General features: G+C 37.1%; 1 protein-coding gene across 3 annotated transcripts in view; it reads left to right on the forward strand.

Annotated features, from left to right (window-relative positions):
- zcchc7 (zinc finger, CCHC domain containing 7) overlaps positions 1-13761 on the forward strand; it is a 71374-nt gene that overhangs the window by 47438 nt on the left and 10175 nt on the right. For all 3 annotated transcript variants that reach the window (XM_067441743.1, XM_067441744.1, XM_067441745.1), the window contains exon 6: positions 1476-1511. In XM_067441743.1, coding sequence (XP_067297844.1) covers positions 1476-1511 — 36 coding nt within the window. The remainder of the gene's footprint in view (positions 1-1475; positions 1512-13761) is intronic.

Below are 13761 nucleotides of genomic sequence, written 5' to 3' on the forward strand. Positions count from 1 at the left end.
AAAGTAAGGAGTTGTTCTGATTATCTAAACTCAGTAAGTTCTCACGCCACATGATCACAATCATAATGCCCACCATCCCTCCAAAAATTATAGTTGTTGATGAATCTAGAATATGTAGTAAATCTGGAATACAGAGCTTAGTTGATCGTACTGGTTAACTGAACAAACAATTCTTCCGCCGCCAGCACAACATGACTTTTAATTATGCTTATAATCTATAATTACAGCAGTCTCAACTGCTATGTAGCACTTGTTAATGAACTCTGAGAGTTGACAAATATCAGCCGGTCCATTTACTTTCCGGTTTCGGGCGTCCTGTAACATAGTCCTTAATAATGAAAGATCACTGTTTTTACATATTTGTTATATGTTTGGGATATGTAAATGTAGAGTGCAGATGGTCTGAACCCAGATTTCCTTGTAAGATTGATATAGCCATTATAAAGGCCTTTTACAAAGAATACAATTTTTGTGTTCTCCCTATTACTTTATTACTCAAACATATTTTTTATTTTATTTTTGTGAAAATATGAACTTTCTTCAAATTGGCTTTAATATTCATTTATACAGAACAAATACATTTTGGATGCCTTCTAAGTCTAAGACAACAGTAGAACTCATCATCAGTGTGGAGTGTATCATCTAGTCACAGCGAGCGAGGGAAAGGAAAGCAGATTCTTAAAGATTTTGAACGTTTCCTTCAATACCCTCAGCAGTGTAACCCTACAGCCTCTGCCCGGCTCTTAGGTAGGGTTAAATGAAAAGCTAACTGTATAAATAAGTTTGGCTGCTGTGCCCTCGGCACTTTCAATTGTCACAGAAATGTAGGAAGATCATAGGTCAAATGCACTAACCACCCTCGCTCTCTTAAGACTGTATGTCTTCTCTTACTATTATCTTTTCTCAGCTTTTCTTTTTCCTTTCTCCTGTTCTATTGTCTTTTTCCGCTTCCCTTTTCCTGTTCTCTCCTCTTCTCTCCTCTCCTCTCCTCTCCTCTCCTCTCCTCTCCTCTCCTCTCCTCTCCTCTCCTCTCCTCTCCTCTCCTCTCCTCTCCTCTCCTCTCCTCTCCTCTCCTCTCCTCTCCTCTCCTCGCTTTCCTGGATTTCCGTTTCATCTTCACTTTACATTTTAAAATATACTTTCATCAATGGTTTTTCACTATTAACCCTTCCATAAACATCAACTAGATCATGAGTAGATATGATCCTAATAGGCCCTAAAAGTTTTCACTCATTTAGTTTCTGCAGTACATTTAATCAAAGATGACGAAACAAAGCTCGGAAATGTATAGCAAAACAAAAACGGCGATAGAAAGAATAAAGGAAGGTGTCAACTTCATGTCTGAATCACCTCATGGATTTTGTGGAATTGTCATTAACATCTGTGCGATTATTTTTATTTGTGTTTCTGAATCTCCTGACTCTGAGTTTATGTAATCATTGGGTTTTCACAATTACTTTTTCTGTTCTCAACAGGCCTGCCCAGAAATCTGGAGACAGTACCATCTTACGGTAAGATTTGCTTCTTTACGTTACTATGTCTCTCATATAAAATGTGAAGACAACTTGTGCGAACACCATGAACGCATGCATAAAGAATCTGCCTGAGGGAATTCCAGGTGACTGACTGTGTTAAGCATCTGAATTAAGAAAATGACTGGAGTCCTTTGTGACAAAAGTAAAGGCAAAGCATATTTGAGTGTAATAAAACCTCACATGTATCTAAACACACACATTCATCATGAGCATGATTGTGGTTTGAAGAGAAAAGACTCCCGCTCGTTCCATTTGTATGAATGTGTATAGAGTGTGGACTTCTGATGGTGTGTCTAAGCAGAGGCGAGATCAACATTTATCCGCCACAAAGGGCTGCTTTAATAACTGGCTTTGTGTTAAAGTGCATAAAGTTACTTAATACACTGAATTTAAAATGTGAATTTGAGACTCCTTAAAATGACATGATTTGTTTACACAAGTTTTATTGAGTCGCTGTGTGCATTTCTCAATATTTGCATCTGTGTGTATGCGTTTTGTCACAGAACAATCTGAAAGTGGTTAATTGGCAAACTCAGTGAGCATTTTCTCCCCAAAGATCCACCAGGGTGAGAAGGCATGTGACAGTCACACACACAGCTAAACGTCAAGGGGCGCGCTGGAACATCTGCACACGCACACACACATCCACGCAGACTCCTGGAATATAGACCTCAGCCTAAGAGAAAAGAGCTGGTTGTTTGTCAATTAAAAGACGTGATAAAGCATGAAATGGGCTGCCAGCATCGCGCTGCGCAGAGCAGTCACTCGACCCGTCACACACACACACAGTCTAATTAGCTAGCCTGCCTAATGAAAAGGCCAGATCGTTAGCGCTAGCCTGGTGCGCTGGGTGGCAGAGTGGAGAGAGAGGGGAAAAAAAGAAAGATGGGATGAAAAGAAAATGTTGCCTCTAGGGCTGTTAAAGAGCTGCGTGGAGGGTTAAAAGTCTTCTAAAATCTTTCTCACTTTTATCTTTTCTCAGCTTTATGGTTTTGTTCCTCAGCGCTGAATAAAAAGAGTGTTTTCTGAGTTTGTACTGATTGAGCTCAGAGCACAAAGAAGTAAACTGATATTATTGTCCTTCTTTGAAAAGTGCATCATGGTTTCTACCAGTTATTACAGTTATTGTTTCTACAGTTAAACTGTGAAAAATAAATGCCAAAATAGAATTATAAAATAAATCCCTTAAAAAAAATCATGGAGGGGTCTGAATTTGTCATCGTAGGTGCATGTCCACTGTGAGAGACAGAAATCACAATTAGGCATGTGCCGATATCAATTTTTCATGTTGCGATTAATTGCTGAAGTTTTATCACGATATACGATATTATCACGATATTGAAATAGGTTGCAAAAAAAGTGTTGCCATAGCATAACAGCTTTAAGAACTATTTTTGTAATAACAAAAATAACTGAATGTTTAAATACAATAATGCACCAAAAATATATACAGCTCTGAAAAAAAAAATGAAGAGACCACTTAACATTGAGAAACAATGAGAAATCAATGTTAATAATAATAATAATAATAGATTTTATTTATAATGCACTTTTCATTCCGAAGAATCTGCTAAGTGGTCTCTTGATTTTTTTTCAGAGCTGTAAAAGTACAATTTTCAAACAGATTAAAGTGCAAAAGAATTAGGCTATAAAGAACAACAGGTAGGCTAACAAATAAGGTCTCATTATTTAATGCATTAATTAAGATTGAGCAATAGCTACATTTGGTACAGAAAGTATAATGTCTTTGGTAATGTTGGTTAAGAAATACTGATCATTATTAGTTTTATCTTAGGTCCATAAAAAGTTATTTTGATTTTGATTGTAATGTTATTAAACAGTAACTAAGAAATTAACATTACTTAGAATGATTAATTCTTTATAAGTATTTTTCATTGTCAGTTTGGTAATAATGAAGTCGGATGTCTCAAAGTTTTACTGAACAATAACAAATAAGAACAATAATTATTGGGACATGTTGTAGTCCAGATTAAAACATAAAACTGTTTAAGTTTGAAAATAATTAGCCTATTAAGTCTTTAAGTATTAAGTATTTGGTGCTGTGATGAACAACATTGAGATTACAAAAAAACAAATGGCTGTTTTAAAAAACTACACGCAGTTTTTGTTTGTTTGCGGGGTTACCGGGGTAACCGGCTGCATTCTGCAGTTCATCAGCGCCCTCTGCTGTCACTGAGCGGCACTTCAGCAGCGCGTCTCCTTCACCGGTTCAGTCATGTGCAAACGCACGTTGGGCTTGTTTATATCTGAGCGCGTGTCCCTTTGATGAGAATACAGCGGTGTTGAGCATTGGTTGATGGGAAAAGTATTCTTGAGTGCATTATAAAAAAATTATAAATTGTTAATAAATTGTTATTTACGATATTTTAAAGTGCCCACGATAACAATATCGTGCATATTCATTATCGTGATAAATCGCATTATCGAAAATCGGCACATGTCTAATCACAATATATTATTTTTTTAAACTATTTATTTGTATGTTACAGCTGCAAATAAGTATTTGAACACCTATGAAAATCAATGTTAATTTTTGGTACCGTAGCCTTTGTTTGCAATTACAGAGGTCAAAGGTTTCCTGTAGTTTTTCACCAGGTTTGCACACACTGCAGGAGGGATTTTGGCCCACTCCTTCACACAGATGTTCTCTAGATCAGTCAGGTTTCTGGCCTGTCACTGAGAAACACAGAGTTTGAGCTCCCTCCAAAGATTCTCTATTGGGTTTAGGTCTGGAGACTGGCTAGGCCCCGTCAGAACCTTGATATGCTTCTCACAGAACCACTCCTTGATTATCCTGGCTGTGTGCTTCGGGTCATTGTCATGTTGGAAAACCCAGCCTCGACCTATCTTCAATGCTCTAACTTAGGGAAGGAGGTTGTTCCCCAAAATCTCGCAATACGTGGCCCCGGTCATCCTCTCTCCATCGGTCCATCGCCCTGGCCCATGTGCAGAAAAACACCCCCAAAGCATGATGCTGCACAGTAGGGATGGTGTTCTTGGGATGGTACTCATAATTCTTCTTCTTCCAAACACGTTTAGTGGAATTATGACAAAAAGTTCAATTTGGTCTCATCTGACCACATGACTTTCTCCAATGACTCCTCTGGATCATCCAAATGGTAATGGCAAACTTAAGATGGGCCTGGACATTTTAAAGGCAGACTAACAGGTCTTTGAGGGTCAGAATTCTAGGTGATAAACAGGTGTTCAAATACTTATTTGCAGCTGTATCATACAAATAAAGAGTTAAAAAATCATATATTGTGATTTCTGGATTTTTTTAATTAGATTATGTCACTCACAGTGGACATGCACCTATGATGACAATTTCAGACCCATCCATGATTTCCAAGTGGGAGAACTTAGCAGGATAGCAGGGTGTTCAAATACTGATTTTACACACACACACACACACACACACACACACACACACACACACACACACACACACACACACACACACACACACACACACACACACACACACACACACACACACACACACACACACAATATAGAGCTCTGGAAAAACACCCCCAAAGCATAATGCTTCACAGTAGGGATGGTGTTCTTTCTTGGGATGTTACTCATCATTCTTCTTTCTCCGAACATGTTTAGTGGAATTATGACCAAAAAGTTCTATTGTAGTCTCATCTGACCACATGACTTTCTCCCATGACTCCTCTGGATCATCCAAATGGTCATTGGCAAACTTAAGATGGGCCTGGACATGTGCTGGTTTAAGCAGGGGAACCTTCCGTACTATGCGTAACCATATATGCCCGGCTGCATTTTCATATTCAGTCTATCATGATAAAGATTATCCACACACATATACTGTATGTATAAATGGAAATGTATTAACATGACAGGCTGAATATGAGAATTTTTATTTTATTATAGTTCATAATTTCTATTTTATAATTTGTTTATTATAATATTATATTGTATTTAGCTTAATTCATATATGCTAATAATTTTTAATGTTAATAGGCTTATTCTTGGTAATATTAATGCATTTTAATGTCTAAATTATGTTCATATTGGGACATTTTAATTTGTCCTTTGTAAAATTAAGATACTTTTATTCTGTATTGGTACGTTTTTGATACACTTTTTGATATTTTTGAAATCCATTGTAATATCAGAGGAGAAACACCAAGTAAATACATAGAAAGAAAGCGTTTTATACTATTTGAAGATCCTTTATTAATGTATTTACAGCATTATAATTGAAATAATTATTGGTATTTCAGTGGAAACTATATAGTTAGAGCGAAAAATTAGTTCTGTGTTGGCCAAAAGGCCTTTTGCTGTCACAGTGAATCGCTGTTTGTGTGGACGACATATGTGGACTGTCGTCTGATTCTGAAGGCTTTATAGTGGTGTAAAATAGCGTGGGATGGTTTCCTACAGGTCCATTTGGTTCTGCTGGGCTGAGTCCATCTGCTTGTGCATTACTTTCATCCTCTGGGTCCTGCCCTGGTTCTGTTTGTGTGTGTAGGTACTTAAATTGAGTCACCCTCAACAGACGGTCTTTAAGGCCTTTAAACTATCCTGGAGTCTAGAGGGCTCAAAGTTAAATACAGTACAGATACCCCTGTGTGTGTGTGTGAGTGTGTGGGTGTGTGTGTGTGTTTGTGTGTCATGCTTTGGGAGCTCTGGCCTGTCGCCCTATGCTAGGCCCAGTCAGGTGTGAAAAGGCATTCTGTCAGACCAGTCCCTTTCTACTGGGTCTGTTTATACTGTGTGTGTGTGTGTGTGTGTGTGTGTGTGTGTGTGTGTGTGTGTGTGTGTGTGTGTGCGTGTGAGTGTGTGTGTGTGTGTGGATGAGGCCTGCACCTGTCTTCACTAACAAACAACCACTCAACTCTACTAAGTTTGCCACAAAACCCAAAGGAGACAGACAGAGAGAAGTGCGATTGTTCACAGAAACTATGCAAAGAGTGAAAGTTTTACAAAGCAAATGTGGCATCTGGGACTAATGTGATGTTTGGTGCGGCGATACTGTATTTTTATATAAACTTAATTATACAATATGGTCATGAGCTGTTTTACATCTGTAATAACATCACCTTCCCAACGAATCAAATCAAATAATTATCTTTAAAATTCCATTTTAAGCATGTTCTATACACATGCACATCTGGACACAATGATTTTTCGTGATGGCCAGGTGTATTTAGCAACACACTACATGGCTTTTATGTTTGGCTGAGATATTATGGGTCTGAAGGGGATACGGATTCCAAACCTTTTAAGAGGATATTGGTGAGCAATTACTTTTTTTTTTTTTTTAAATCCCCCTTTCCACAAACTGATCAGCCTAGTAATCCTTTACACTGTAATGGAATTTAATTGAACCATTAGCATAAGAGAAATGTATGAGGGACATAAAGTTTTTGCATTCAGTTTTCAATTTTGATCAATTTGCACCATAAAAGCTCATTTAAAGAGAAAATTCAATGGCAAACAGTAACAAAAAAAGTTTTGCTCTCATCAGACATGAGACATTTCTGGATTTTTGGACACTATAAGAGCGAGCTAGATAGGATCTGAAAAGCTTAAAATGAACATTTAATATTTTTTGTTCACTACAGAGGATATTTTGCAGATAGATTGTACATTTAGTTACACCTTATGCCATCAGGAGATAGAAAGGGCTTGAATCAGACTGTTCAAATGTTTAAACAGGAGGCAAATACTGTATATGGTTTGTAAATGTCTACATAGGTGTGTATGTGTTGGTGTGATAGACATACAGCACCATCTACTGATATAGAGGAGGTACTACAGAAGTGGAACATTGTTCTAGGATTATGTGCATGTTTTGTGTGATCTAGCCATATTTCAAGGACAAATGTGTGTTTGTATTTAATAATATGATACGCTTTTATAACCTTTCTAAGTTTTAAAAAAAATATTTTTGCCTGATATAAAATGGGTGAAACAAATAGACTTATATCAACAAATAGACTCTGGGATCACAATATCATAAACACTTACTAGGGTCCCCACTAATTGGCAGAAAAACATTCATTAATGTGTGTGCTGACATTTGTGTACATTGTGTGACGACTTCTCTCTTATAGTGAAGTCGAACACTGTCCATGAGACATAGAGAAGGATCTGACACAGTTTATTTAGAGTATTTGTATCGATTAGATTCCCAAGGGAACAGCTCAGGGAAAATGTCAAAGCACAGCGCTCAGATAAAGCTGTTCTTTCTCATATTGACGTTATGCTGCTTTTTTAAAAGCCTAAGATTCCTCTGTGGGACCATCTCTAAAAGGCATGAGTTCAGGGGAAAAACATTTAAATCAATTGAGAAATGGATGTGTGCTTGTGAGCTTGAATTGAGGATTTTGGTTGTGGTCTGTAAGATTCTTTTACTGGAAGACAATACTATTTTGAACTGTTTTCAATTTGAATATATTTTACTTTAAGTACTATATTTTACTGTTAAGTATTCTTGCGATGGCAAAGCTGAATTTTCAGCATCATTACTCCAGTCTTCAGTGTCATATAATCCTTCATATATATATATATATATATATATATATATATATATATATATATATATATATATATATATATATATATATATATATATTTATTTATTTTTTTAGGGGTTGTAACGATACCTTAGTCATGTCACAGTTCGATACATACCACAATACTGAACTTACGATACAATATTACTCCAAGTCATGGTAAAAGGTAAAAAAAAAAAAACAGTTAAATGTGTCGCCGGTATAAAAACATTCATGATTCTAAAGCTGAAAATACAGAATTATTTAGACTAATATGCTTACAGTCTGTCACTGACTAGATATATTTAAAATAATGTAGGCCACTTTTTACAGGTAACAAACGACATCTGGCCTACAAATATTCCCCCATTGCATTCTTATACATTATATTCAACACATTATATAGTTGTTTAATGTAGTACTGACAGTATAACTCTACAATTTGTTCTCACACAGAATTTTGCAACACAATACAGATTGTCTCTATGCACGATACATATTGTTGCATTATTTTTGCGATATATTGCGAAACACGTTGTGAACTGTTTATGAACTGTCATAAGTGTCATCATGCTATGTTGTGTGGTGACGCCACCTGGGGAAAAACCTCAAAATGCTTCAGTACACATTTGTTTTGTAGCAGTATTGTGCTATTTTCACTTTTTCATGTCCATTCATTCATGATCTCTTTTTGTGGCTTTTATAGTCAAATTGGTTCTTGTCTTGTCCTTGTTCTTGTGTTGCGCTCATTGAAACTCAGATAAGCTACAGACATTGCAAGGGCTTTCTTTATAAAATAATTATTTTATAATAATTTAAGCTTTCAAATGAATAGCTGTTTGCCTTTTATCAAAAAGGAAAGTGAAAATGCTGCTGGTAATATCGGGAAGAAAAGGGGTGTGGGATTGGGAAAGACCTGAGCAGATTCAAAATTACCTTCAGCACCACATCTCTGATTGTCTATGGTATTTTGATAACTGAAATTTTAATCTTTATATTTAATGTAATGTCCTCTTTGGTTTGGCTTTTAGAGTGAAATATGAGCAGTGTGGGAAATCACTGCAGGAAAATCTGATTCATCATAAAGCGACCTCTTTAGATGCTAACTCCTCAATCACTGATACAGACACAGCGCTTACGCACCCGTTTACTTTCTTTTTTTCACTCTGTTTCTGTCTCTCTCTTAAACTCACAAACCCACACAGTCTCTTACTCCTCCGCTGGTTTGGACGATGGCTTCTGGTTATCAGTTGGAAGGCAGGCACAGAGAGACCGGTGTGTGTGGCATTGCATGACAGGCCAGGGGTCGATAGCATTACAAGGCGTGTGTGTATGGCCGCACATCCGTGTAAGAGTGTGTGTGCCTCTTGGCTGCCAGTTTCCTGTGTCTGCATTTGAATTACAAAAGCAAGAGGAGCTGGCATGAAAATAGAAAAAAAATGTTTATCTGTTAGCCTCTCTCGCCTCTACGTATACAAACTCTTCTAACTGGACTGAGGGAGACGGGAGAGTGAACGCTCTGCAGCCGAGACCAGAAATAGGTCAGAGCATCCTTCATAGCATTTCTTTGCATCTATTCATTTATGGAATATTTTGGAGTGAAACAAATATGAAAAGAGGATGTTAACAGGTAGGTTGACAGTGTTAGAACACAGGGGTGATACGTTCCCATTTAACTTACATTAGGTTAATGTAAATAACCAAAAAATAAGACTAATTGTTCAGTTTCTAATTATATTTTTACGTAAACCATTTACCTTAACATATTCCAAAGAGGTGTATGATTTGACCTGGTTTTTAAAAAATGTCCTACTTGTAGAAATTTCATAATTTCTGAAAAATGGACACACCCAGCTTATGCTCACAAACACAAGAAAAATGTATTATCAGAAAATGTTTTTTCAACGGCTACGAAAATCTAGTAAATCGAAATTGCTCATTCTAAAAACATAACGGTTCATTACGTAAGGTTTTTATACACCACTGAAAACATGGTTATTTATATTATATTGAATACATGTCAATAGATCCTCACAAATACTACACACTGCACCTTTAAGTTCAACAGAACTTAAAGGGGGGGTGAAACACTCAGTTTCAGTCAATCTCATGTCAATCTTGAGTACCTATAGAGTAGTATTGCATCCTTCATATCTCCGAAAAGTCTTTAGTTTTATCATATTTATAAAAGAAATATAGGCTGTACCGAGTCTTTCCGGAAAAAACCGAGCGCCTGGAGGCGTATCGTGTGGGCGGAGCTAAAGAATGACAAGCGCGCAAAGCGGTGACGTCCTCAAGTGTGGAGAAACCCATCTATCTCAGCTAATACAGATAATGATCCACAATCAAATCTGAGGGAGAAATAAATTGAACAGGAGAAACGGCAACAGCAGGACGTCCGTCTCTGTGGTATGTAAGTTACTGTATTTAATGGCCTCTCCACATTTCTGTGTGTTTACTCGCAGTGTATGAGGACATGATTCGGTTTATGGACTATTGTATGCGACTAGACCTTAGAAGTAGCAAGCAAAACGGTTTTGCACGTCAGAATACTGTAACGTTATACAGAGAACAACAATGGAGTAACCGTTAGCGCATTTGAATGACGAAGCACGCGATCGTGTCGTTTACTGATGTTTACTCATGCGACGGTAGCCAATAGCAGAGACATTTGAAGCAGTTTAAGTTAACTCACCGTCGAAGCTTTATCGCTGGGACCGCTCCGTCAGAAACACACTTCTTTGGTATGATTTGGTAAAGTCCTGTGACAGCAGTGGCGTGTAAATCCATTTTGAGACGCGACTGAAGCGATGCCTTGAAGCTTCCCGTCATTTCTGCGTTCAAGTCGGTTCAAATGCAGCGCTGCCTTCCCGGAATGCTGTGCTGAAGCGTTGAAGTCGCTTGATGTCACCCATAGGAATAAAGGGGAGCGCGGCGCCGTTCACGGACGACTGGATCTGCAGCTGAGAGACTGTTTACAGCGTGCTCTAGTCACGCGCGCGCGCACCCTACCGGGAGAAGAGCCCGTACGGCCCATACAAGGACCTTCCGCTCTTATTAACGTCAAATAGACCCATACTCGAAAAAAACTCGCCGAAACTTGTGAGAAACCGGAAGGAGTATTTTTGACACAGAAATACTCCATCAAACGTCCAACATTAGTTTTTGAAACTTTGTCTATGTTTAGGATGGGAATCCAAGTCTTTAACAGTGTAAAAAGCTCAGTATGCATGAAACAGCATTTCACCCCCCCTTTAACAAAATAATGTTTGGTTCACGCTTTAGTTTTGGGAACACATTATTATATATGACTTTTGCTTCAAACCCCTAATTACCTGTCCAGATATGGTTTTACAGGTTCATTTACAACCCTATAAATTGTCCCTAGGATGTAATGCTCTGTTTATGCCTTATTTGGAAGGGTTGTGAATATTAATGCAGAGTTCTGCTCTGATTGGCTGTTTCACTGCATGGCTCAATGCCAGCTAACATATCTATACCATCCGTTGTGGCAATGATTTGACAATGATAGCTTCTTAACTTTGAATAACGAACTGAACTGGGTAGCACGTAAATAATGTTGTTTACAGTAACATTACTGTTTGACAGTAGAGTACTGATTTAAAAGTCCATTTATTTAGCCAAACAAAATAATGTAGAAGTCACTCAAAATAGTCAGTGTCATGTTTACTACTCACCCGCTGCAAAATAACCATACTTCAGTTCTCAAAAATGTATATTTATTTATTTAACAAATTGACTAGAAGCCTTGTCAAATGACTATCGTTTCAATTTAGATGGTGGAGAAGGTGAAGTTAGCTACAAGGATCGAGTGAGCGATCTGCAAGAAACTAAACAGAAGTAGTAAACGTAGTTAGCTTCTGAGTTATGTGTTGATGATGAAATTTAGGCTTATTTAGATTTCAATCTGTCAAAAGGGATCAACATACATATCTACTGTTGTATTTTATGACAACACTGGCAGGAAATAATATTAACCTTTGTCATTTGAAAAACTGTTATGTGAGCTACTTGGAGATTTCAATTGTTACTTTACTGGCATCTTGTGTTGGATCTAGACAACACAAGGGATTTTATTGTTATTGATTTTATTGTAATTTAATCAGAAATAGGTTTGACAGTCAAGAAGTGGATAAAATCACTACAGGAATATGGTTGGAATCGGCACTTTTTTCAGTTTTAGACGCTGAACGAAGCTTGATATCGTCCCATGTTAGAAAAACTGTTCGTAGATAAATGGGCCGAGCAAACGAAAAACTTTAAATTAAATTGTTGCGGTATCCGATTGTAAATATATATCAACCATGACTGTTGACATTTTTTATCTGTGGGAAGGGTATGAAAAGTCCTCACGTCCTCTGCACAGCCTAGATCATAACATTTATTTCCACAATCTTTATTTCCACGATGTTCGCTATCCTTGTGTGAGGCATGTTAACCTGCTGAACTCCCGATGATTCGTTCCGCCTGACAATGAACACTGGCTAACATGCAAATGTTGGGGGCGTACATATCAACGATCCCAGCGATTGCGTCACAGTTGGCATTATGTTGAGAATCGCTTGTTTTTTTCGTGGTGTTTTACACAAACAAGATTTACATATGAAGGAGGAGGCAATGGTGTTTGAGACACACTGTATGTGATGTCCATGAACTGAACTTTTGTTAATTAACTACGGCAAGGTTAATTCTATTTTTTCATTCTAGGGCACCTTTAAATAATGTAGAATGAGGTCAGACGAAAAAAGGTATTAATGTGTTTAAGTACTAATAAACAGCCAATATGCTAATAATATGCATGTTGATAAGCAACTAGTTAATAGTGAGAATCTCAAAACTAAAGTGTTACCAATGTTTGCAACTTTAAAGGTTTACTTAAATCAGTAAAATATAATTTTTTAAATTTTTTATCTATGTAAGTTATGGTATATGGTCCCCTGAATTATGTTTAAGAGTGTACTCTAATGATGTGTAATATTTATGTAACATTTTTAAAATATATTTCATTGGTCAATATTGATATAATATAAATATAGTAAATATTTAATTATGATTTTAACTTAATTTTGCTCATAATATCATAATTATTAGCTTATCGGTATATCATCACCCCTACACACAACATTTTTCTCAAAACATATTAGATTGTAATGTGAAAGGGAATCCAGGAGGTTCTGGATCCCTTGTCTTCTTCCAGCAAATTGAGCCCTGATCTGCTTAAATTCTTACACACACACACACACACACACACACACACACACACACACACACACACACACACACACACACACACACACACACACACACACACACACACACACACACACACACACACACACTTTAAATCTAAAGAGGCATAGGTTGTATGTGTGGTATGGTTTCTTAATCCATACTCTTCATTAATCTTTTCTAATGAGTGTTGTGTTTTTGTGGAGTGTCATATATTGAATTAATTTCTGGATGAAAATGGTGAATATCTTCTCATTATTCTATTTAGCCCCATCTATTTCCTGTCCTTCTGGGGGGTTCTCTAGCGTTTTCTATTACATATGCAAAATGTACCCCACATCTCCCACCTCTCCCTAATCCACCAAGCACACAAAGACTGTTTACACTGTGTGTGCATGTTTGAATTGTGATTACACTGGAAA

This window comes from Pseudorasbora parva, chromosome 4 (genome assembly GCF_024679245.1).
Source record: "Pseudorasbora parva isolate DD20220531a chromosome 4, ASM2467924v1, whole genome shotgun sequence".
In the NCBI taxonomy this organism is placed as follows: domain Eukaryota; kingdom Metazoa; phylum Chordata; class Actinopteri; order Cypriniformes; family Gobionidae; genus Pseudorasbora; species Pseudorasbora parva.